The following is a 25,971-nucleotide window of genomic DNA, read 5'->3' on the forward strand; positions in this document are numbered from 1 at the left end:
GGATATATCTTTATTTTGAATCAATCAGGCACAAGGTAAATGAAATACAGATTCATTGTGCACTTTCTTCTTCTACACAATCATTTGATTCCTTAGATTTTAAACATTACAAATCATCATCATTACCTTTGTCAATTTGGTCATTAAAACAATTTTTATCCATATATTTTTAGGCTTTTATTTACTTTTAAATTTTTTAGCTAAGTAAAAAACAAAAACTCAACAGTTGAGTTTTCAATCACGAAAGATCTTAAACATTTTAAGAGAGTAGTCACTAAATTATCAGGAGCAATTACTAAGAGAAAGTAACCATATTACTACTCAACCCTTTAGTTTTCTTATCAAATTATATTCGTCCCCATTCTTGGTCTCTTAAAACGTGGCGTTTGATTTTCCCAGTGATTGTCTTTGGGAGTTCCTGAACAAATTCCACCTAATTGACAGAAAAATGTTATGAGACACTTGATTCCATCCTTCCAACTGTCAGTGCAACAGGAGAGAGGTTGCATGAAACTCAGAATTTTTAAGTCGAGATTATCTTAGCCTAAGCTCATTGAATTTCATGGACACCAGAAGCTGGTCTGTTTACGTAAGAAGGGTGACAGTGTAGCTCCATCTTACGGGTTTTTAGTGCAAATTCACTTAAGTGCTTTGCCAGAAGTAATAATCCCTTTACTCCATTGCTTTCCCCTAGTTCAAGCTAGCCCTAGGCCTCTACTGTTCCTGGGAAATGGAGACTACAGCTAAATACAAAAAGAACAGTTCTCCTCTTTTCAGGGCTGGATCCTGGAAATTTTGAGGAAGATTTTTTTAGGGATAATTTACAGTATATACAGTCTCCCCTTCCACGCTGATTTGACCATAAAAATCCTCTTTTTGCTCTCAAAATAAGACTACTATATATATATATATATATATATATTTTTTTTTTTTTTTTTTTTTTTTTTTTGAAACGGAGTTTCGCTCTTGTTACCCAGGCTGGAGTGCAATGGCGCGATCTCGGCTCACCGCAACCTCCGCCTCCTGGGTTCAGGCAATTCTCCTGCCTCAGCCTCCTGAGTAGCTGAAATTACACGCACGCACCACCATGCCCAGCTAATTTTTTGTATTTGTAGTAGAGACGGGGTTTCACCATGTTGACCAGGATGGTCTCGATCTCTTGACCTCATGATCCACCCGCCTCGGCCTCCCAAAGTGCTGGGATTACAGGCTTGAGCCACCGTGCCCGGCCCAAGACTACTATATTTTTAAATGCCCTCAAATAGCCTTTCTGAAAGTCAAAGGTCACTGATTTAGTGAATTTAATGGAGAAAATGTGAGTAGTTTTCAGGCTGAAATTAACTACTTTTTGACTGAAATGATGCTAAATGAAATAGAAATCTCATGCAGAGGATCAGTAAATATCAACCAATACTACAGTTAGAAGGAAACTACAGGGCCATCTTCATGTCTTTATGTAGTATTGTTCTTAAATCCTTTTTGAAGGTTTCAGGAAGGATTCCATAGTTTCTTTGCATACCATCTTCTTCTGAACATTAAATGAGGTCACTTGATACTTAAAGGCATATACTTTGAATTTATAGGGGTATTAGGGCTAAGAGTACTGAGACAGATGAATCAAGTGCTGTCCCTAAAAACAAGGCACTTGGCACGTCTTTGCCACCGTGTTTTTCTCATACAGAATGGGACAAATTAGTCCTAGAAAGATTCTTACTAGTGATTCGGTATTGCAGAGTTGATTAAAGGTTCTGGTTTATGATTCATATATACTGTTCTAGTATAAAACACTTTAAAGACAAAATTCTTAAACAAATTGAAAAGGTGTCTTTTACCTATATAATGAGCTACTGTAAAGTCAAAAATCCAGTAAAATCTAATTCTAGCTTAGACCCTCATTTGGTAACATCCAAACTTAACTTTTGGGCAAAGTACTTGCCTTTCTTGGATATTTGTAAGGTGCAGTTGATTTTTTCACATGATCCTGAAGCTCAAGAGTTAATTTCTCTGGGTTGTAGGACTTAAAGGGTGCAGCTAAGACAACAAAAGCTTTCACCACCTGCAACAGAAAAGTTAATTTATCTAGCTCTGTTGTTTTTCAGACACATCAAGGATTTGCAACCAATGCTGCACACAGGTGCTTACTATTTGTTAATAACAGTTTGTGTGATTGCAAATGCCAGAGATTACCTCTGAACAAAGCTTGGATACAGTTACAAAGTGAGTTTTTGTGTGTGTGTGTGTGTTTTCTTTTTGAGACACAGTCTCACTCTGTCACCAGGCGCCAGGCTGGAGTGCAGTGGCACAATCTCGGCTTACTGCAACCTCTGCCTCCCAGGTTCAAGCAAGTCTCCTGCCTCAGTCTCCCAAGTAGCTGGGACTACACGTGCATGCCACCATGCCCAGCTAATTTTTGTATTTTTAGTAGAGACAGGGTTTCACCATGTTGGCCAGGATGGTTTCGATCTCTTGACCTTGTGATCCACCCACCTCGGCCTCCCAAAGTGCTGGGATTACAGGCTTGAGCCACCGCACCCAGCCCAAAGTGATTGAGAATATTTTCAGGTAAATGGTTTATGATTGTGAGGATTTCAACAGTTCAAGAAAGCTAAGTTCTATTTACAGGTCACACATGTATTTAACATTTCAATCAGACTGATCCTATTTATTATACAGGCAGTCCTTGGTTTATGGATGACCACTTACTCCGTTAGAAACCTATACCATTAGAAGCACATAGCAGGGGGACAAATGGAGCTCCTAGAGAATATGCAGTTTCAAAGGAGTTTGGAGGGTCTCAATGAAGGAAAGACTGTGTATCCCGGAAGATCAAATCTCAGGAAGGAGCTGAGTGTGGTGGCTTCCTATAACCCCAAGACTTTGGGAGGCCGAGTAGAAGGATAGCTTCAGCCCAGGAGTTTGAAACCAGCCTGGTCAACGTAGTGAGACCCCATCTCTATAAAGACTTAAAAAAAAATTAGCCAGGGTGCAGTGGTGCATACCCGTAGTACTAGCAACTCGAGAGCCTGAGGCACAAGGATCGATTGAGTCCAGCAGTTTGAGAGGTTGCAGTGAGCTCTAACTGCATCACTGCATTCCAGCCTGGGTGACAGAGCAAGTTTCCATCTCAAACAAAACAAAACAAAACAAAAACAAAAAACTCTCAGGAAGGATTTATCTATATCCTTGAGCTCATTTTGCCGCATATTATTTGCTTCTCTTTGTAATACTGTTTAAAACCCACCAATTAGATAATTACTGAGATTAGTAAGCATAATTTATATTATTTATTGTCCATACATTGATTCTAATTGGTGGTTTCTTCTGTTCAGCTGAAATCATTTATAATGAGAGAATAAGAACATGGTGGCAGGAAGAAACTATTTTGAGAACGAAATAGATGGAGGGTAGAGCTGGTACAGGAGGTAAGAGCGTGGGACTGACGGTGTCACTACAGAGGCCCACTGGTGTGTGAGAGCGAGGTACAGACATGGAATGATGCTGACAAACTGTTTTGAAATTTTGTCACTTGCTGTACTGTAGGAAACTTCCATGAGGAAAAAAATTAGGAAAATAGGGCTTCCTTCTAGAATCAAGGCTATTACTGTCATTGCCAGAACTCCCTTTCCTTAGGTCCTAAATAGGCATTTGGGAACCTGGCTACCATTTTCTTGTTTTTTAAATTTTTTTATTTTTTGAGAGAGTCTTTCTGTCACCTAGGCTGGACGTGGCACAATCTTGGCTCACTGCAACCTTGGTCTCCCAGATTCAAGTGATTCTCCTGCCTCAGCCTCCTAAGTAGCTGAGATTACAGGTGCCTGCCACCATGTCTAGCTAATTTTTGTATGTTTAGTAGAGATGGGATTTCACCAAGCTGACCAGGCTGGTCTCGAATTCCTGACCTCAAGTGATCCACCCACCTCGGCCTCCCAAAGTACTGGGATTACAAGTGTGAACACCGTGCCCGGCCCACAATTTTCTATTTGCCTTGTTTCTGTGAGAAAATATATTCTGAGTTCCATGACAGTTTTCATTCAGTGAAATCTGTGGCTTTTGCCTATGCAGTATCTGTTCCTCCTTTTTAGTAACTACTCTAATTTTCCTATGGGTTATTACTCTAACTTCTCTCTGGTGGGATTGACACCAACACCTGCTTCCAAGGTTAGGCATATGATCCAAGTCTGAACGTTCAGCATATACCAGTCTCTGAACCACACTGGTTAGAGATGTGATCTAAGGGAGGCAAATGAAGTCTTGAGAGTTACTTGAAGCAATTGAAAAAAGAGCTGTATCCTTCCTTGAAGGGGTGGAGGGCTGCTAAGCTGTATATATCTGGAGTTGGTTACTATCAAATAGGAAGAACCTGATCAAATGCAACCATCATAAAGGACAGCAGAGCCAAAAGCAAAGAGAGGCTAAGTCGTGCCAACCTCACATGAACCCTTGGATGTGGCTGTACTTACATATTTGTCACTTATATGAGCCAAATGCCTTTTTTCTTTTTAAGGCAGTTTGAATTGAGTTTCTGTCACTTGCCATCAGAAGAATTCTAATACCTCCCCTTTGGGATGTAACTTATTGTAAAGTTGGTTGCCTGATTTACATTTTGCCCAAATTCATGCCTCATAATGAGAATTAATAGATTGATCACTCGTGGTTCACCCTTTACAGTGCTCAAATGGACAGAAAATATGAAGTTGCTTCTTTAATTAACGACATTTATCTACCTCTCCTCGGATTTGATCTGGACTGCTGACAACAGCCGATTCAACAACAGCTGGGTGCTCGATGAGTGCACTCTCCACTTCAAATGGCCCAATACGGTACCTGAAGAGGAAAAGAAGTTTTTGACCACCACGTCCTCCAAGTAAGAGATCTCCCTCCCTGTCAAATTGTTGCCTCTTCAGAGTGGCAAATGTACAAACCCAGAGGATATAATGACATCATCAGCTCTGCCAACAAACCAGAAATACCCATCGCTGTCCATCACTCCTCTGTCACCAGTGACATAAAAATCTCCTCTTATTGTGGCAGCGGTTTTCTCTGGATTGTCCTAGGAAACAAGGATGACACTTGCAGATTAGTCTGGTCAGAACAGAGGTGGGTATGGCACTCATTAAGTGACTAGTACATGACACAGCCAACTTCTAAAGGAAATTAATTTTTTTGAGACAGAGTCTCTCTGTGTTGCCCAGGCTGGAGTGCAGTGGCTGACTGTAGCCTCGACCTCCCAGGCTCTAGTGATCCTCTCACCTCAGCCTCCTGAGCAGCTGGGACCACAGGCATGTGCCACCACACCTGGCTAATTGTATTATGCTTTTGTACAGATGGGGTCTCACTATGTTGCCCAGGCTGGTCTTGAATTCTTGGGGTCATGGCACCCTCCCACCTCAGCCTCCCAAAGTGCTACAATTACAACCATGAGCCACTGCGCCTGGCTGGAAATTAAATTTTTTTTAAAGATAGTTCATAGTATAAAATACAGCCGGGCACGGTGGTTCACGCCTATAATCCCAGCACTGTGGGAGGCCGAGGCGGGTGGATCACAAGGTCAAGAGATCGAGACCATCCTGGTCAACATGGTGACACCCCGTCTCTACTAAAAATACAAAAAAATTAGCTGGGCACGGTGGTGCGTGCCTGTAATCCCAGCTACTCAGGAGGCTGAGGCAGGAAAATTGCCTGAACCCAGGAGGCGGAGGTTGCGGTGAGCCAAGATCGCGCCATTGCACTCCAGCCTGGGTAACAAGAGCGAAACTCCGTCTCAAAAAAATAAATAAATAAAATAAATAAATAAATAAAATAAAATAAAATAAAATACTAAAGATCCTAAAGAGTATAATAAAAAGCTCCTCTTCTACCTCTAGCCCCGCCCAACTGTACACCCATTCCAGCCTATCCAGTTTTCCTTTCTGAGGATAACCACTGCAGTTTCTTACATTTGGAACTTCATCTCTACAGTACTCTTGGGTGATACATGACAGTGTCCCCATTTTACAGTTGATGGAAGATTTTGTTGCTTGCCTAAGGTTACATAGCAAGTCATGGTGGAAATGAAATTTGAACCCAAGTCTGTATCAAGTCATGACTAGCACTTTCTATCCTCATACCACATATTCAGAGAAGAAACAGAAGGGCCGTGTAGACTTTAGTCTGAGGGCAATTTCCCCTTCTTTGCCAGGTGGTAGAACATTGCCATCTTCATCTATAATCTAGAATGAAAAAAACAACTGATGCTCTTAAAATTTCTTTTCACAAAATGAAAGCAGACTGTGAATAATCATACAATGACTAGCAGAAAATGAAACATTCTTTCTCCTTTATTGAAGCAGTCAGGTATTTTCTCAACCTACCTGGACATCATAGGGCAGCATTCCTTTCCCCATTGAACCTAGTTTAATTTCTTGGCCTTTCTGATTGGAACAAATGATTCCCTGTTGAGAGGACAAGCTTTGTGTAAGTAGACACAAGTTTATTTTCTGAAACTATATCATGGCAATGAAACTTAAGATTTGATTTTGACTGATTTTCCTGGTATGCAGGCACACCTTCTGAAATATATTATTTGAGACTGGCAGTTCTCAAACTTGGGTGTGCATTAGAATCAAATTTGAGATTCTGGAGCATTGTTGAAACACAGCTTGATGGGCCTTATCCCAGAGTTTCTGATTCATTAGGTATGAAGTGCGGTCTAAGAATTTGGCATTCCTGCCAAATCTACCTAGATGATGTTGATGTTGCTTGGTTTGAGGACCACACTCCGAAAACCACTCCTCAGACTCCATTCAGTGTTCTTTGGAATCAGTTCCCCATGGACGCTCTCAGAGGATTCTTTCCAGCACAGTGGAAAGATGAGCTGCTCAGTTCTGAACCTCACACATCCCTAACACCTCTGAGATTTCTCCTGCATGAGGGGGAGGCAGGAATGATGGAATAATCATCCTTCCCCTTCAGCAAAACCTAACTGAGCAATCTGCCGGTTTTGGTAACTACTGGCAAGGTGAGGTATACTGGGAAAGTCTATAAAAATCCAGAGTGGAGTGGAGGCACTTCAGGGGCTCAGTTGACAATCCTGGGGCAGAAAGGCCCCCATATATATTAAACATAAATGTCCTTTAGATATACCACTTCTGTCTGTCCGTAGGCTTCATACAGCTCCAGCCCAGTTTGCGCCCTCCACTGCTCCAGCACCTCTGGGTTGAGTGGCTCCCCTCCTGTAGAGCAGTGCCGCAGCCTCTTGAATTTGTATCTGAAGCGACAGAGTTGCATGGGGTCTTTTTAAGAGGAATGAGGGCTTTCACTTCAAGATAATTAGGACATGCAAGCAGCAAGCATAGCAACTAGGAGAGGCAAGTTTTAGGAAAGTTCGTTCAACAAATACTTGTTGAACAACTACTATATTGCCAGACGTTGTTCTGGACATATGAGGGCACACTAGATAGAGATGATTACAAAAATTCCTGACAGCTTACATTGTAACAGGTGGAGGAGAACTCAGCTATTAAAGATGTAAAAAGGCAGGAGAAAATGCTATTAATGATACTAAGTGCTTATGATGAGCCACATGATATAACAGCTAATACTGATTGAACGGTTGTATATTGTAAGAGCTTTACAAGCATTCTTAGAATCCTCTCAACCCCTGTTTACACATGAGGACATTGAGGCTCAGAGAGGTTAAAGAACTTGCCCAAAGACTTCCACGTAATAGAGGACTGAGTTGATACTCATGATGCTCTGTACCAGGCACCTCCCACTTGTCAGGGTGATCTCACCAAGCGTGACACTTACATTAAATTCTCACTGCAGCCTTATGAGGGGACTCTTAATCCAGTCTTATAGATGGAGTTGGTGGAGTCTTAGCAAGATTATCTTGAGTGTCCAAGGCAACACTACTAGTAAGTAGCAGGGCCCTGCCTATTTGACTTTGGAGCTTAGCTTTTAACCACCAGCCTTACTGGATATAGGTGAAAAAGTCTGGACTAGCCTGCTTCTGAGACACTGTGATATGGCCAAATGGGCCAGAGGATATAGGTAGAATACAAATCATATGCATTCAAAATAATCATTGAGTAGTCCCTGAATTGCTCTTGAAACGTGAGCAAGATGCTCTCGTTTTAAAAGCCATGACATAGGAACAAAGGAGTTGACACTGACTAGGAAAAGAGAAGATTCATATTTGCTTTATTTGTCTCGCATAGCACTTTCCCCTCGGGCAACCACACCTTGGTGGCAAAAGAGGATGGACGAGCCTGCAGTACTTAAATTGCCCCTCTCTTCCTTTCTTTCCTCATGTATTGAGTTTGAATTAAACGAATATACATTGCGGCTCTACTGGATGTTCATATGGTTTGGCTAAATTGAATCTGAACTTCAAGTCATAAACCTTGTTAGCTTTTCTTCAAAGGAGTATAAATGTGCTTTTCTTTCTTTCTTTTTTGAGGGCTGGTTCTAAATGACAATGTTTCCAAAAGAGTAGAACTAAGGACAAATTTTTTGAGTGAGAGTTCTGGGACTGTAGAGGTCTGGTTGTCCTTGGAAAAGTGTCCAGTTGTCCTAGAGGATATTCCAGTGGTTCTTAGACTAGGGGACAGTTTTGCCCCCCAGGAGACATTGGGCAGTGCCTAGGGACACTTTTGGTTTTCACAAATGGGGAGGAGGAGGTGCTACTGGCATCAAATAGAGTCTTGGGATGCTGCTCAATATTCTATAATGCATACGACAGTCCCCCAGCGACAGAATTATTCGGTTCAAAATATCAGTAGTGGTAAGACTGAGGAAAGCCTGGGCTACCCTGTGCTGAAAAAGGGAGATTTGTAATGCTGGATGGTAGATATTGTTTGTGGTTCAAATGGAGATTTCTGCCCAAGTACCTCTTAAGGTCTTTTTGCACAAGCATCCGGTACACGGTGGGAGGACTGCACAGGATCGTGATGGGATAAGTGGTGAGTGTCTGGATGATGGAGAAAGAGACAGATGTCAGAAGTGATCCATCAAAGGCCGTGACTAGAGCTGAGAGCTACACCCTGTCATTCTCTTCCATTAATATGTGCCATTGGTTCATATAAATGAACCAATGGTTCAAATAAATGGCCATTCGTTCTACACTTCCTGTTTCCACACAGCTATAGGTGTGACCACCGTCCCATGGTCACTACTGGGAATAAGAAAACAAATATTTATTACTTGTCACTAGTGACTGTGTATCTGTTGGGAATTTCCAATTACTGGAAAGAGTGTATATATATTAATATTACAGTAATAGACACACACAATCTAATTCAACAAGTGAATTGCTGAATTTGAGAAACCCAAAGTGTGAACTGGTTTATTCTTCCTCGGGGCTACAGATTACCTTTTATAGTGTAATCTTGTAACCTCCTGCCCATGTATTGATGGACAGTATTAATATGGATGTATGAGCTAACCTACTGGCACCTTTCCAGCTCCATTCCTATAAAATATATCAGGCTTTTTGAGTAAGTTGAATAAATGTAGAAATAAGCAGTTTTTAGGCCTTAATTTTAAAAAGTTTGCTGAGCTCATTATGTCTCTGGCTTCTTAAATAACATATGGCCTAGGCATCTTAAATCTAGAAAAATACTAATGTTTTAGAGCTCCTCCTTCTGGAGAAGTTCTAACTACATGCCTTAATGTATTGACAATTTGTATTAAACTTAAGTATTTTGGAGAAGGCTCTCAAAACGTGTCTGGGCTATCTGGATTGTGATAGATAAAGAATAACATTTGTTCTGTAAGTAAGCATTTCTATCATGTGTATCTGCTCCATAGATTCTAATTATTTTTATAAAGTATAATGTATATATCTAAGAATAGTATAAATCTATAAAGGTTTTTATAACACTTAAAATACACACATGATTCATAAAATAAAAATATTCTTATTTTACAAATGTGGGTTTTGAAACTGCAAAGTTAACTTACCAACTTTAGGGCACTTTGTAAACCTGATGCGGAGATCTCAGTTCTTATATTAGTGTTCTTAACTTTGTGTTATGTTAAGGCCTTTAAACCAGGGATCCCCAACCCACAGGACAGACTAAATTCTATTTGTGGCCTATTAAGAACTGGGCCACACAGCAGCAGGTGAGTGGCACAGTGAAGGAGAAAATCGTTATCTGTATTTATAGCCACTCCCCATTGTCTGCATTACCACCTGAGCTCCTCCTCCTGTCAGGTCAGTGGTGGCATTAGATTCTCATAGGAGCATGAACCCTATTGTGAACTGTGCATGAAGGATCAAGGTTGTGTGCTCCTTAAGAGAATCTAATGCCTGATAATCTGTCACTGTCTCCTATCACCCCCAGATGGGACTGTCCAGTTGCAGGAAAACAAGTTCAGGACTTCCACTGATTCTACATTATGGTGACTTGTATAATTATTTCATTAGACATTACAATTTAATCATAATATAAATAAAGCACACAAGAAATGTAATGCACTTGAATCATCCTCAAATTATCTCCCTGCTCCCCATAGTCCATGGAAAAATTGTCATCCATGAAACCAGTCCCTGGCACCAAAAACGTTGCAGACTGCTGCCTGAAACCATCTTGTCAGACCAGTTAGCAAAAGACAGGTGAATAGCTTTTATTCACACACAGGTATAATTTGTATGTAACAATATATATTTTGTTAAACTTAATAAATTTGTCATGGTTGAAAAATAATTGGCCTGAATCTCATTTTTCTAAAGACTAAAGAAATTGGAGTTATCTTATATCCAATCTAGCTGTCCCTGGTTAAGAAGGCAGGGCATGCATGCTTGGTTTCCAGAAGAGTATTGGGTTCTGAGAATTAACAAAGTGAGAAGCATAGGCTGGGGGAGAATAAGAGGAGCTGCTCTGGGAGAAAGACACCCCCACCTTTAATCTCCACTCCGCACAAGAGTTCTGGTTTATCAGCTATTATCTTTGTTTCATTGAATCAGAAATAAAGTATTTGTTTAGACTTCAGACTTCTAATTTGTTATTTAGAACCAGATTCTTAAGTAGCTACAGCTTTAGCAACAATAGCGAATCCTGAGCTATGTGAAGCACAAGTCTGGATTTCCTGCCTGAGAGTGTTGCAGTTGTTACCCCTCCATTCTGTCAAATACGTTCCAAAAGCCAGGGCCCTGGAGACTTTGCTTCTTATAAAGAAATGATTTCCAGAAGCCCAAGAAGCCTTGTATTCTGAGAATCATTTCTTTGTGATTTCATAGGAGATGAGGAGTTCTAAAGATCTATCTAGCTGGAGGACATGACTTACATCTAAGAAGGTGTCAGTGTCAAACTGTACCATCTGATGCACAAAAACACAGGCTCCATGAAGCCAGGAAGAAAACACACTGCCAATGGCGGCCTTGACCCAGCCTGTGTCAGACATATTCCACATGATATCAGAGGACTTCAAATCCAGCCAATACCTAAATGATATGAAGAAGCAGCAATACAGACCAAAGATAAACTAAACAAAAATTAAAAACAAAAGCAAAAAAATTAGTATCTTTCAGAGGTGACCTTGCCCCTAAAACTTCAGGGCTACAGAGAAGGGTCAAGAGAAGCCCCAGGCAAGGTGACAGATTCTACCTCTACTCTTCTTAAGGGCATTTTCAGAATCCCAGGTGGTCTGAGAGTACAGTGGGAGTCTGGGTTTGGCATGATTCTTTTAGTTTGTCCATTGATGCAACAGATACGTGTTAAGTCAAAATGCGCTAGGCACTGTTCTACAGCAGTGAGCAAGGTAGACCAAATCTCTGCTCTTATTTTAGGGTGACAGATAGTGAATAAACATACAATAAAGTGAATTAAGTATATTAATAAATGCCAATGTGACAACTGTAGGACAGCCTCTCTTTTAGGAAGGCCTTTCTGAGTAGGCCTTCCTGGCAATGTGGAAAGGAAGCCAGACATGCTGTTAAGGGATTAAATTAAGGTCGGTTCTTAAGCTCTTGCTTGCTCAGCTGGTTAGATGGTGCCATTTACGGAGCTAGGTTGGGCAGGGCCAGCAAGAATTCTGTTTTGTAGCCATTATGTGGGCAATATCTTATAGCAATGGAAGGAGAAGTATCAGTTAGTTGGATACACATATTGGCAGCTTTGGGGGGAGTTCACCAAAAACAAACTGACTTTTCTTCCCTACCTTCCACAGAGGGTGGACCCAATGCTGAGGCTGCTCTGAGAGTGCTGGGCCATTTTAGGAGAGCCTGTGGTCCCACTGGTGAAATAAATGGCCATTGGTTCTTCACTTCCTGTTTCCACACAGCTGTGTTCTTCAGAGGCAAGTCTGCAAAATATGGACCCCAAGATGGTGATGGAAGATGGCAGACCAGTTTAACTCTGATATTTCTTCTTCTTGCTACTTATGCCCTCTTGTTACCAGAAGACAGTTAACAGAACTGAACCTAATCCAAAGCTTTCCTGAACGGAATTCCTCCAGAAATCTTAGCTGGACTTTGAAGATCAGTGCTAACATTGAACAGCCCAGTTTTTATTTTTTTAAGCTTTAGCTCCCTGTAGGGTAAAGAAATAGCCAAGATCGCTTTCAATATTAATAACAAAATACATGCATTTTATGTATTGTAACATTTTTTCCCCAAGGGCTTTTTTAAAAAAAGAAAATCTGTGAGTTTTTAAAAATCAGCATTGAATCTTTGTAAATTGCTATTAATGTTTCAGGAGTTTTCATTATTTAAAGGAAGATCTTTTGGCATTTGAATCAAAGTTTTAAATAATTTTTGTTCAGTATCTTTGATATCTGGGGCAGGCACAGCTAGTTGCTTACCAAATAGCTGTCTCCTTCTTCCTTGTACTCATATCGGACTTTGTTCCGATATCAGGCAATCAAGTGCTTCGGGGGAGATTGTCCCCATATAGCTCCTGGGGGCAAATCTTGATTAATCTAAGCCAGTCACACTCATTCCTTTAAGATTGGGCACATGATGCAGTTATGGACAATGATATGTAAGACTGTAGTGGAATATATTTCCTTGCTCTACAAAGAGTCATGAGGAAGAGATGTAGCCTTCTTCCCGGCCCATTCTGTTTTATGGCCTTTGAGTATTGTTGTGCAAGTACAGGATGTCTGGAGCTACCCTGGCCATGTTGGGTTTATACTGAGGGTGGCGTGATAGGAAGATGAATGAATCCATTGACCCACTGAATTCACTAAACTGATAACAATCTCTGTGTAAGATTGTCTGCAAAGATAACTCCATGATTCCTTCCATCCCCGCACAAATATTCTTAGATATTGTATCAATTATCCATCATTGAGTAAAAAATCATCCTTGTATGCCATTCCCTCATTGCAGGGCAGAGCCTATGTCCTGTCTGTTTGGATATGGGGTGGTCTCATGACTTACTTTCACTAGTACACTATGGTACAAGTTCTGGGACTTCTCAGCCTAGGTCTCAAGAAGCTTCATAGTTTTCACTTACCTTGCGGGCTAACTTAGCCACCATATAAAGATGTTTAGACTGTCCTGCTGGACAGAGAGGCTTATGTGCAGGAAAACTGAGGTGCTTCACCTGGCAGCCAGCCTGATTTCAAGGTGTACCTGCCTTGGATACTCGAGCCCCAGTCAGGCTGATGCGGAACAGAGACCCAGTGCCTCTGCTGAGCCCTATGCAACTTTGCAACCCATAGAATCATGAGCAAATAAAATGACTACTGTTTACACCACTAATTGCTGGGATGGTTTGTTACTCAGTGATGGATAATTGGTATAGTATCTGAGAATTTTTGAGACAGATGTATCATATTTTTATTTTTATTTTATTTGTTTGTTTTTTGAGATGGAGTCTCACTCTGTCACCCAGGCTGGAGTGCAGTGTCGTGATCTTGGCTTGCTACAACCTCAACCTCCCAGGTTCAAGCAATTCTCCTGCTTCAGCCTCTCAAGTAGCTGGGACTACAGGCAATGCATTACCACACCCGACTAATTTTTATATTTTCAGTAGAGACGGGATTTCACCATGTTGGCCAGGCTGGTCTCGAACTCCTGCCCACCTCAACCTCCCAAAGTGCTGGGATTACAGGCATGAGCTGCCACACCTGTCTGGTGTATCATATTTTTAATTTCTCTGGTTGAAGAGAACAGAGATAAGGATACTACTTTAATTCATCTTGATTTTGAATGAGTGACATTGTCATTGAAACAGTAAAAATGGGGAGGATTTCTTTTTTTCTTTTTTGAGACAGAGTTTTACTCTGTCACCCAAGCTGGAGTGCAGTGGCATAATCTCAGCTCACTGCAACCTCCACTTCCCAGGTTCAAGCAATCCTCTCTTCTCAGTCTTCCTAGTAGCTTGGACTACAGGTGGGTGCCACCATGCCCAGCTCATTTTTGTATTTTTAGTAGAAACGGAGTTTCACCATGTTGGCCAGGCTTGTCTCGAACTCCCGACCTCATGTGATCTGCCTTGAGGGTCACTCGGGATCCCACAGTGCTGGGATTACAGGCATGAGCTACTGTGCCTGGCCAACAGTAAGGATTATTTAAAAATAGTTTCATAAAAGATTAGTATGGTTTTCTTGATAACTTGCTTCCTCCCCTTAAAATACAAAAGATAATTCATTCAACTATATTTTCTTTTCAGTATATACATAGAGTAAAGTTGACATGTGTTGGGCTAGAGAGGGGCATTTCTTCACAGAATCTAATACCTTGTGGGGAGACTTCTTATGTTTAAACATTTCTCAATCCAGTATGGAAACCTTTTCATAGAAGGCATCTATCTATCTATCTGTCTGTCTATCTATCTATCTATCTACCTACCTGTCTTTCATCTATTCATCCATCCATCTACTTACGTACCTATCTACTTATCTATCTTTCATCTATCCAGCCATCTGTCTATCTTTCTAAAAGAAAAAATAACACAATCTGTGAGTGACAAGAAGATTTTCAAGCAGTGATTCCATTATCTGACTTCCTTTCCTTGAATACTTGAGTTCTGAGTTATGTCTTTCCAGATTTCAGAACTAATTATATACTAATAACTTCCGGATTTGTATCTTTGCCTCCTGTCCCCGAGACTCATGTATCTACTACCTGCTAGACATCTGAATCTTCAGACACCCTTCAATCTCGTATGCCCAACTCTAAACTTACTAAGTTAACCTCATCTACTGGCTCTTTCTCCAACTAACGGTACCCACCCGCCAATTGCCTAAGTCCAAAAGACACTTCAGCCTTGACTCCTTCTTCCTTCATCTTCCACACCCAAAACTCTCTAAGTCCTGCTAGTTCTGTAGTGTGTTTCCTTTCCTCCATCCTATTCATCAGAGCTCAGATTTAGTTTTTTATTATCTCTGCCCTAGATTAGGCTCTAATATGGTCTCTCTGATTCCAGTTTGTTCTCCCTCAAACTAATCCTGTATATATCTGCCAGATAAATCAATCTAAGATCCAAAGCTGACCTTGGAACTTTCTGCTTAAAGCCCACCAATGGCTTCCCTTGTTTACAGGGTCAAGTTTAAGATATAGCATGGCATATGAGGTCTCCCATAATCTGGCCTCTGTTTGCTCTTCCAGCCTTCACTCTGACTCTATATTTTGTTCTCTAGCTAAAACAAACTGCTTGTAATCCATTCCCTGCACATCTTAGGGTGTTTTGGGGTTTTTTTTTTTTTTTTTTTGGTTTGTTTGTTTATTTCCACTTCCATATCTTTGGTTACGCTGTTCCTATGCCTGGAACACCATCTTGACCCCCTCATGATCAGAATCCAGAGTTCTGGACCCACAGAACAAGGCCCTTTGTACTAGACAGAAAAAGAGAACTATCAGGCTGGCTTATAATTGTGACCTTTTCCATCATCCCATTCTGAATATTTTGGAAAGTGTTAATGGACTTCTATACTTGGGAGGCAGAAGGAGGGCAAGAAGCCTTAAAATGAACTTCTTGAATAGAAGATCTGCTCTAACAATGTAAAATTAGCCCACATTATTGCTGTGTGTGCCAACTGTTGGCAATGAGACATTTAGATTTTAGAGATACAGTCCACGGCCTTTCTGGAGTTACGACACTCCAAAGTCATTATTTTAAAATGAGGAATTTTTTCCCGTCTTGAAAACTGCTCCCAAAGTGCGCAAATTTCCATTGGAAATCCGCATGAATTTAAAGTCCTTTATCTGTTGTAAATTTTGTGGCACCTTTAAAGATTCTTGAGGACTCAACAGATTATGGCAAAGTTGTTTAGGACAGGAGTCTCTGAAGCGGAAGTGCTTGCCACTTAGGGAGTGTGCAAGGCAACTGGCATAGAGAAGAAAAAAGAATTGCAAATGAAAAAAAATTTTTTTTAGACAAGGTCTCTGTCACTCAGGCTAGATCTCGGGTGATCTAATTGTTTTACTCATCCTCTAAAATTTTTATTTTTGGAGTTTGTACAATGCACAAAAGGGCATGGATATAATTTATAAATAAATACATGTATTGGAGGATATGTTAAAAAGTATTGTATTGTTTCACTCATCCTCTAAAATTTTTATTTTGGGGTTTGTATAATGCACAAAAGTACAAATATATAATTTATAAATAAATACATGTATTGGAGAGTATGTTAAAAGTATTTTACTAATAGAGATGCATATTCAAATAATATAAATACCATTACCTTACGAATCACTACACTATTGAATGACTTTGTTAACTTGAGATTAATAATAAGAATAATAGCAGTTATAATTATTGTGATATTTATAATTACTCTGTGCCAGGCATTAAGCTAAGAATTTTACATGTTTTATCACATTTGATCCTCTACAACCCCATGAGGTAGATACTATCATAATCTCCATTTTACAGATAAGATAAAGAGTTTCAGCAATGTTATTTAACTTATCCAAGGTTACACAGCTTATAAAAGACACAAGCAGTATTCACTGGTGTGGCCCTTGGGAAAGAATTTTGGGATTGGCCAATAGCATTTGGTTGATGTTAATTAGTAGGATAAAATTTCATTCTAACAAAGAAAACTACTCTATTATTCAGTGGGGTTTACATGTCTTCTCTTTCTATAAACTTCTCTGAAAGAACTTTTTTTTAACGTAAGCTATTCAACACCTCTTTGAAGGATAATGCCATTAATTAACATTTTACTCATTTTTTACAGCTTAAAAAACACTTTCTCACACATTTACTGAATTTATCCTCAAAACAACACTTGGGATATGTACAGTATAATTACCCCCATTTTACATAGAAGGAAAACCACAGTTGTGATCTTTTTTGTTCATTCATTTATAAATATTAAGCACCATTTATGTGTTAGAAACTAGAGATAGACCAACCAAAGTCTCTGTTTTCTTACAACGTATGGTTTAGGGCAGGGGTTGCCAAATTTTTTCTGTAAAGGGGCAGATAGTGAGTATCTCAGGTTTCGTGGGCCACACAGTCTCTGTTGTAACTACTCCATTCTGCTGTTGTTACATAGACAACATGTAAATAAATGAACATGCATACACTCCAATAAAACTTTATTTACAGAAACAGAGCTGGGCATGGTGGCTCACGCTTGTAATCCCAGCACTTTGAAAGACTGAGGTGGGCAGATCACTTTGAGGTCAGCAGTTCAAGACCAATCTGACCAACAGGGTGGAACTCCCTCTCTAGTAAAAATAAAAAAGTTAGCCAGACATAGTGGCAGGTGCCTTTCATCCCAGCTATTCGGGAAGGTGAGGTAGGAGGATCACTTGGACCCGGAGGCGGAGGTGGCAGTGAGCTGAGATCACACCACTGCACTCCAGCCTGGGTGACAAAGTTAGACCCTGTCTCCAGAGAGAGAGAGAGAGAGAGAGAGAGACAAACAACAAGAACAACAAAGGTGGCATGCCGGATTTGGCCTGTGGGCCTGAATTTGCCAAACCCAACTCTAGAGGAGGAAAAAAGACTCTCTATAAGGGAGTGGATGACTGGACATGATAATGCAGATGGTGATGAGTGAGACGAACAAAACAGGAGGAGGACGTAATAGAGTGGCTTGTAGTTCTATTCTAGGCAGTGTGGTCAAGGAAAGCTTCACTTAGGATAAAATATTTGAGTCAAAATGTGACAAGAAGGAGCCACTCATGAAAAGGAATAAGAAGAACACTCCAGGCAGAAGAAACAGCAGGTGCTGAGTGAGGGAGGGCATGTTCGAGGAAGAAAAGGGAGCGTGGTGGGAGATGCGGTCTGGGTTTAAGCAGGCGCCAACCCACACTGGGTACTCACGATAGACCACAGAAGAAAGCAGGAGGATGGAGGCAGAGCTACAGCCCTTTCTCCTGCCCTTAAATCCATTTATTTAATGGATTTAAATGGTAATACTTTCCTTTTTCTTTTTTTGGAAACTCAACTCACTACAACCTCCGCCTCCCAAGTTCAAGCGATTCTCATGCCTCAGCCTCCTGAGAAGTTAGGATTATAGGCATGCCCCACCACATGCAGCTAATCTTTGTATTTTTAATAGAGATGGGGTTTCACCATTTTGGCCAGGCTGGTCTCGAACTTCTGGCCTCATGTGATCCACCCACCTCAGCCTCCCAAAGTGCTGGGATTACAGGTGTGAGCCACCATACCTGGATATTAGGTAATTCTTTTCTGAATAAGAGCCCAGATCAACTCACAGTGTTCCTGAATCCTTGGAGGCAAAGAGATTCCAAGATGTTGCTATAATTTGCGTTGTTGCTGGCAGTGTAGATTGGCTGGGAAAAATACTCACTGAAATAACTCCTGGAAGCTGAGCCACCCATTCCGGCTTTGTGAAGACACCAGGAGTTTTGCCTTAAGGTCAGGACACTCCACTGCGATGGACTCCACCACTGGGGCCACCTCCTCACTGGCCACAATGCACTTGGCCTTGGATGCTCGCAGCCGGTAGAGGATATCTTTTGCTGTCAACTGGATTGTTCCTGGCATAAAGATGATCCCTGGGAAGGACAAGAGGTCCCTGCACTGAACAGAACTGCTGTTCGTTTAGTAAGCCGTGCACTGTGGAAGACGGGCTTTGTGCTTCAGTGAGGAGAAGCATCACAATCCATCCTTCAGCTACCTCTGCCTTAATCCCCAAGGATATTGCATAGGACCCTGATCCCTGAGAGATCCCTTAGAGCTTCAGAGTTTGACAGACCATGGATCTAATCCTGGCCTTGCAATTTACTAGCTTTGTGACCGTGATCTCTCTGTGCTTTTCTTTCCTTATCTGTAAAATGGGAATAATAATAATAAGTGTCTGTAATATAGTAGACATTATAATGGTGGGTTGTTATTATGTAACATTCTAACACAACATTTGAATCATCATGTTCCACTTAAATAGCACTTTATGACTTATAACACGTTTCATGAGCACTATCTCATTCAATCTTCTAAAGCAATGGTCTCCTGCCAGGTGTGGTAGCTCACATATTTAATCCCAGGACTTTGGGAGGCAAAGTCATTAGATTGCTTGATCAACCTCAGGAGTTCAAGACCAATCCAGGCAAAATGGCGAAACCCCGTCTGTACCAAAAATACAAAAATTAGCCAGGCGAGGTGGTACATGCGTATAGTCCCAGCTACTCAGGAGGCCTAAGCAGGAGAATCACTTGAACCCTGGAGGCAGAGGTTGCAGTGAGCTGAGATCGTAACATTGTACTCTAGCCTGAGTGAGAGAATGAGACTCTGTCTCAAACAAACAAACAGAAAAAAACCAGTGGTCTCCAAAGTGAGTTTTTCGACAATCCATTGGGACTAAGAAATGAAAATATAATTTAAAAAAATTATTGGCTGGGCATGGTGGCTCACACCTGTAATCCCAGTGCATTGGGCGGCCAAGGTGGGAGGGTTGCTTGAGCCCAGGAGTTTGAGACCAGCCTGGGCAACATAGTAAGACCCCCATCTCTGCTTAACTTTTAAAATAATATTTAAAAATTTAAAGAATTAGAGATTGAGAAACTAAAATTCTTTAAATGCTTTTATCTCATTTTTGTATGTTTCATAATATGCATAACATGTTAGTGCAGTAGAACCACATAAGTAGCTATACACAGATGGGAAGATGTGTATCTTAAATATTTTTATTGATAGATGCCTAGAGACTACTGTTTTAAGCAACCCTGGTAGGTCCATGGCCATGTGGTTTGTGTCCATTGATGGAATATGAGATTTGGTCATACCTGGTGTGTGGCAGAGCCAGCCCTCAACTCTATGGATTCCAGTGGTCTGGCATCATCAAGTTTTGCCTAGACTATTTGGCAATGCTTAGTTTATCTCACCTCCTCATTTCATCCTAAACACTGGCTGGAGATCTCGGATTTTGAAGTACCAGTTCATTCTGGGAAAAACATACATGGCCGAATTAGATGAAAGAGACAAGGTAGTTTGTACTTTCTAAAGTGAATTATTGAAGAGAAGAAGTGGAGTGTGTATAAAGTATTACGCATAACCGCTACTCTTTATTGAGCACTTATTATGTGCCTGATATCGCACTTAAAATTAATCCCACTACATAAATAATAACTTGCCCAAGGGTCACAAAGTCAGTAAGCGGCAAAGGATTGAAAAGATTCAAAGATACATTTCCCAGACTCCCAAGATGTGTGCTATGAGCCAAACTACTTATTTCTTGGTGAGTTCCCTGAAGTTTGCTAGATACAAAAATGTGGAGTTGAATTGCTAGGAAGGAGACTTTATTTTATGAATGTATGTGAAAGGTTTTAAATATCATCCCTTCTTGAGAAAGCAAATAAATGTATAAGGATAAGGAAATTGATTAAGAAAACACCTTAGAGTATTCACTCCATATAAAAATACAAGATTATTCATTTTACAAACCACTTGTTCTCAGTGACTTACAAATAATTACTACCCTTGGTAGACTGGTGATGAATGTACTCAATGGGTAGACCTCTAGCTTCAGGATTGGGGGAAGTTTTCTTTTAGTGGATTTCAGATAGCAAATATCTTAAGCTTTACTGTATACACTTTACAGCAAAAAACAAAGTATTTTGCTATGTGGTATTGTACAATTTCGATATTCTCATGGAAGATTTAATAATTCTGAGTTAGAAAATATAATCTCACCTGCTTGCTTTACATTTAATTTTGTGTTTATGTTAACCATTCAGCTTGTGTGCTTGGTTTTCGTTATTATTTTATAAATTTCATAACTTACGTTAAGCAATATTACGTATTTTTTATAACAAACCACCTTTAATCTACTCTCAACCTACAATTGGTTTAACATTTGCAAGTTTTTTTAGTGAATGCCAAAAGAATTTTATATAAACAAATTTTATATAATGCTGTTTTTAGTTAACATTGGCAGTAAGGACATTTTCGACAGCATTACGAAATCCTTGTAATTATCATATTAGAGGTGTTTCAAATTGAGATAGCATAATTTTAATCACTTATACACACCCACCTCCACTAAACTTGGTCTCATCTATTATTATTCGGTCATTTCTATTTAGTTGTTTTCAAATTTTTATTATTATTAACATTGCCATAGACATCTTTGTGTTGTTTACAGTATTCTATCCTTTGATATTCCTATTTATTTTTAATTGACTTATAAACATTTATGTCATGTTTTAGAGCAGGGATTGGAAAACTTTTTCAATAAAGGGCCAGATAGCAAATATTTTAGGCTTTGTGGGCCGTAGTGTCTCCATCTCAATGAAGATTTCTGCTGTGGTAAAACAAAGAGAACCATAGACAGTACATAAATAAATGAGCATGGCTGTATTCCATTAAAACTGCCTACATAAGTAGGTACCCAACCAACATGCCATGGTTTGCTAACTCCTGTCCTAGAGTGGAAACAATTCTGTCCGAATTTTTATTTGGGGTAAATTATAAATTACTGCTTTGAGAGAAAGTGTGTCATTGAATACTTTAGTCAGTCTGAAAAAAAGGTAGAGATTTTTGAGCTGGGATCTGCCAATCATATTCTTATAAGTCCTGGTGTTCTAAAATACTTTTTCTTCTTGTATTTTTTTTTTATTAGGGAGAATCCAAATATATTCAGAGAAGTAAATTTTGGATCATCTGGATGACCGCGTCCTAGATAATCCAGCACTGCAAGGTGACGTTGGTACCCAAATTTGCTCTTATAGAGCTTTGTTTTTAAATCCTAATTGCATAGCTTTCTAGCTGTGATTGAATAGAATTTCATTCTAATTGTGACTTTTGGCAAGCTTCTTATTAATTTTTTTTGTTTTTATTTTTATTTTTTTAGACAGAGTCTTGCACTGTTGCCCAGGCGGGAGTGCAATGGTACGATCTCAGCTCACTGCACCCTCCACCTCCCATGTTACACACGATTCTTCTGCCTCAGCCTCTCAAGTAGCTGGGATTACAGGAGCACACCATTACACCTGGCTAATCTTTTGTATTTTTAGTAGAGACGGGATTTCACTATGTTGGTCGGACTGATCTCGAACTCCTGACCTCGTGATCTGCCTCCCTAGGCCTCCCAAAATGCTGGGATTACAGGCGTAAGCCACCATGCCCGACCGACCTTGGCAAGCTTCTTAACCTGAGCCTTAGTTTCCTCTTCTGCAAAATGGTTATCCCACTAATACCTCCCTCTCAATACTATTGTTATTATCATTACATCATGATTGCCCTAACTCTTCTTTTTTTGGTCTTCTGTACACTTAGCTTTAATCAGAGCTAACATTTCAGAAAACTCTTGAGTTTCAGTCTCTATGTTTCTGCATGATTTAGAATGTTAAATATTGGCACTGACCTGTTCGTATGCAAGCCACATTTAACAGCCACCACTCAGGGATTCGGGGCAGAATCACAGCCACCCGGTCTCCTCTCTGCAGGCCACAGGGCTTGGTGAGCACGTTGGCAGCTTTTTGGGAAAAGGAGCTCAGTTCTCTGAAGCTCCATTTTACCTCATCCCCTTTGCCATTCACCCACCACAGGGCTGGGTTCACTGGTCTCTCCCCTGTCTGGCCGGCGACACATGGGAAAGAGAGGAGTAGGTTAACGTGACTGATTACTCTTACATGGGGCATCTGCTGTTTCTCCCCTTTGGCACCGGTTCTGGTGCATTCTGCTATCAGCACCCTGACTTTGTCTTTGAGGGAACTGCTCCTCTCCTATTGAACACACCCTCGAAAAGAGAATTCCTCAGGTGATTTTACCCTTCCCTGAGCAGTGGGTGGGCATTTGAACAAAGTTGGACTAATCAGACTGTCTCTCTCTGGACTTTCTGGTTTTCTGAGAGGAATCAAAAGATAGAAAATGGTTGATACAAAACTTGTCTATGGATTATTGGTGCTTATGCATCCCCAGAGAGCTGTTCTGGTTCCTGTCCTCATTGAGATGGACTCTCCAGCTTCCAGCCCAATTGTGAGCTCTCCCATTTTCCTTGAATAAATTTCTTTCTTGCTTAAATTAGATTCTGTCCTATCCAAATAACCTTAATTGATCTACTAAGTTTGATTGGGAACCAGACATCTCTTTGTACCCGAAGGCTGAGGTGTGGTTTTCACAAATCACAAGGAGCAGCGTCAAGGGAGGCATCAATTGATTGACTTCTAGAGGAAACTTCTTCCCCATCATTCTACACCGTGAGTCATCCGTACTGCAAAACCTCTTTGCCTTATGTATTACCTGGAAAAAAAATTGTTCCCCCTTCATTCCCCTATCTAGAATGCTGCTTTTATCTTCTCTGGCTGGCAAATACCTAAAAGCCCTGTTGACATGTCAGTTTGTCTGTGAGCTTTTCTCAGGCTTCTCTTTGTTTCCCCACCGACTTCTCTGGTTCCTTCATCATTGTGCTCATACTCCAGACAACTCCAATTTATGATATGACAGGTGTGTCTCTTCCCTGTGGATGCAACCTCTGTAGAGATCAGGGACTCCGTTTATGTTCTTTCGGTCCTGTGTGACCTTGGATAAGTAGCTTAGCTTTTTTGAGGTCAAGTTCCTTGTCTGTAAACCTCCCAGGTTGTTATGGGGATTTGGTGAAATAATATAGGTCAGTGTTTCTCAATCTTTAGTCACTGAAGTATCACTGTTTCTGTCGGCTCTGTCTGCACCTGCACTATTCTTTATTTCGTATGCTTCTTTACACTGACTCACTTTTTACTTGTACACATTTACTTAGGAAGGAATATACATTTAATCAGCACCATTATTGGACAATTATTAACACTTGCTAAAAATAGGTTATTGAAATATAATACTCTAAAAACAAAACTATGCCATTAAATTTTATCTAGAGATGATTAATTTCTGCCTGTGGTCTTTATTCAAGAGAATGTTTAGCAAGTGTTAAGTGTTAAAGACCCAACGGCTTTCAAGGAAGGCTTTCCCTCTGTGTTTAACAGGAAGAACGATTCAATATTATTTAATACCTTGTCTGTCTAGTACCTAACATTATCTTCATATCCATGGTTTCTTTGGTGCGTTTCGATCAGCACTGCTGGGTTAAGTGTTTAGCTCAGTACCTGGCATGGGAGTACACAGAGACCTCGTCCTGAGGCCACGCTGCAAACATTGCATAAGGGCTGCTTCCTTTATTCCTGTCAACCTCTGCTTCTCTCCTAACTACTCCAGTGATAACTGTATTCATGAAACCAAAACTCAATTTACTACCTTTTGGATAAGCCCATGACCAGCTTGAAAACAAAATGCTATTGTGTGGGGCTTGCAGAAAAGAGAAGGAGAAGAGGCATAACTCCGTGAGGAACCACCACGGGGATCAGGGACAGGGGAGGCTCCAGAGCCAGCCGGCCATATGTGGCTGAGGACCTAAGATCTTCCCTGGGGAGAGGGGAGGGCCACTGGAAAACAAACAAAGAAAACCAAGAGGGCGAAAGAGTGCATTGAAATTGAGTGGTAGACCACAGAACAAGGAAATGGAAGGCTGAGAGGTAAGGGGACACCAAGAATCTACTGGAAGTCCATCATCTTATACCTTCTCCTTTTGGGACCACTGGTCCAGCACATCCGCAGCAAAGTTAAAGTTTTTAGGCAACGACCTCTCACAGCGATGGATGGCTTCAAAGTCAGCAAGAGTCAGATGTGTCCAAAGCTGGTGGTCTCTGTGAAGGTGCCGGCCAGGTGGCTTGGCGAGCCAGATGAATCTGAATGTCTGGTAGCGGAAAAAAATCTTCATGGCTCCCAAAGGACTTTGTCTCCTGCTACGGACACAGAAGTACTACAGCCTGTAGGGAGAGATGGGTGGAGACTATCAGTCTCTCTTTGCTCTGTGGTGAGATTGGGAGGTGGATTCCTGGCTGTGTGTCCCTGGCAAGGTGGGGAACACCTGAAAAACACCCCATCCTTCCTCAGAGCTGCTGCTGTTAGCCACTGACTGGTCTCCCTGCCACTGGGCTCTTGACCAGATGAGTCTAAAAAAACCCCTCAACTATAGAATTGTCAGACTCCCGTCTTCTGTTCCTGTCTTCGCCCCAACGAAACAACAGACAAATAGAAACTTTGCTGTCTGGATTGGCTTTCAAAGCCTCCTTCCAACTGCATTATACACTGTTCTATGTCTGCCAACTCCTCTCCTTGAATTTCCTCTCCCAGTAGAAGCGGCCCGTTAACTTGTCATGAATGTCCATTTCCCCCACTAAGAGTTGGCCTGTCATTTCCCTTGCTCCTGCTTACCCTGTTCTCTCCCCTTCAACTTTCCATTGTGATTGCTTGGAAACCTGGGTTTAAGTCCTGGCTCAGCCACTTTCTGGCTGTAGGACTTTGGGTACTTACTTATCTTCCTGCACCTCAGTTTTCTCATCTGTAAAATAGGGAAAATTATAGTACCTCGCTCCTAGGGTTATTGTGAGCATTTAATAAGAGGATATACTCGTTAGCGTATAAAATGCCTAGCTTGTAAAAGGTGACTTTGAAGTGTTAATGACTGCTGTTGTTTTTCGTTTGTTTGTTTTTTGCTTCTGATTAAGAGACAAGGTCTTGCTCTTTTGCCCAGGCTGGCACAATCATACCTTACTGAAGCCTCAAACTCCTGGGCTTAAGCAAT

The 25,971-nt window shown here is 40.8% G+C and overlaps 1 protein-coding gene across 1 annotated transcript; it reads right to left on the reverse strand.

The window, feature by feature from the left end:
• ACSM4 (acyl-CoA synthetase medium chain family member 4) lies at positions 1 to 25,347 on the reverse strand. Its single transcript, XM_064376760.1, has 13 exons — positions 24,904 to 25,347; positions 22,717 to 22,927; positions 18,703 to 18,910; positions 12,142 to 12,285; positions 11,269 to 11,425; positions 8,871 to 8,950; positions 7,123 to 7,246; positions 6,351 to 6,431; positions 6,108 to 6,209; positions 4,923 to 5,050; positions 4,725 to 4,824; positions 1,937 to 2,056; positions 1 to 433 (listed from the first exon to the last, which is right to left on the reverse strand). The coding sequence occupies exons 1-13, from the start codon at positions 25,102 to 25,104 to the stop codon at positions 347 to 349; spliced, it is 1,743 nt and encodes a 580-aa protein (XP_064232830.1). The 5' UTR covers positions 25,105 to 25,347; the 3' UTR covers positions 1 to 346.
• Positions 25,348 to 25,971: the final 624 nt, after the last annotated feature.

This window comes from Aotus nancymaae, unplaced genomic scaffold, assembly GCF_030222135.1.
Source record: "Aotus nancymaae isolate 86718 unplaced genomic scaffold, 86718_ANA_hifiasm-v0.15.2.pri h1tg000016l, whole genome shotgun sequence".
Lineage (NCBI taxonomy): Eukaryota > Metazoa > Chordata > Mammalia > Primates > Aotidae > Aotus > Aotus nancymaae.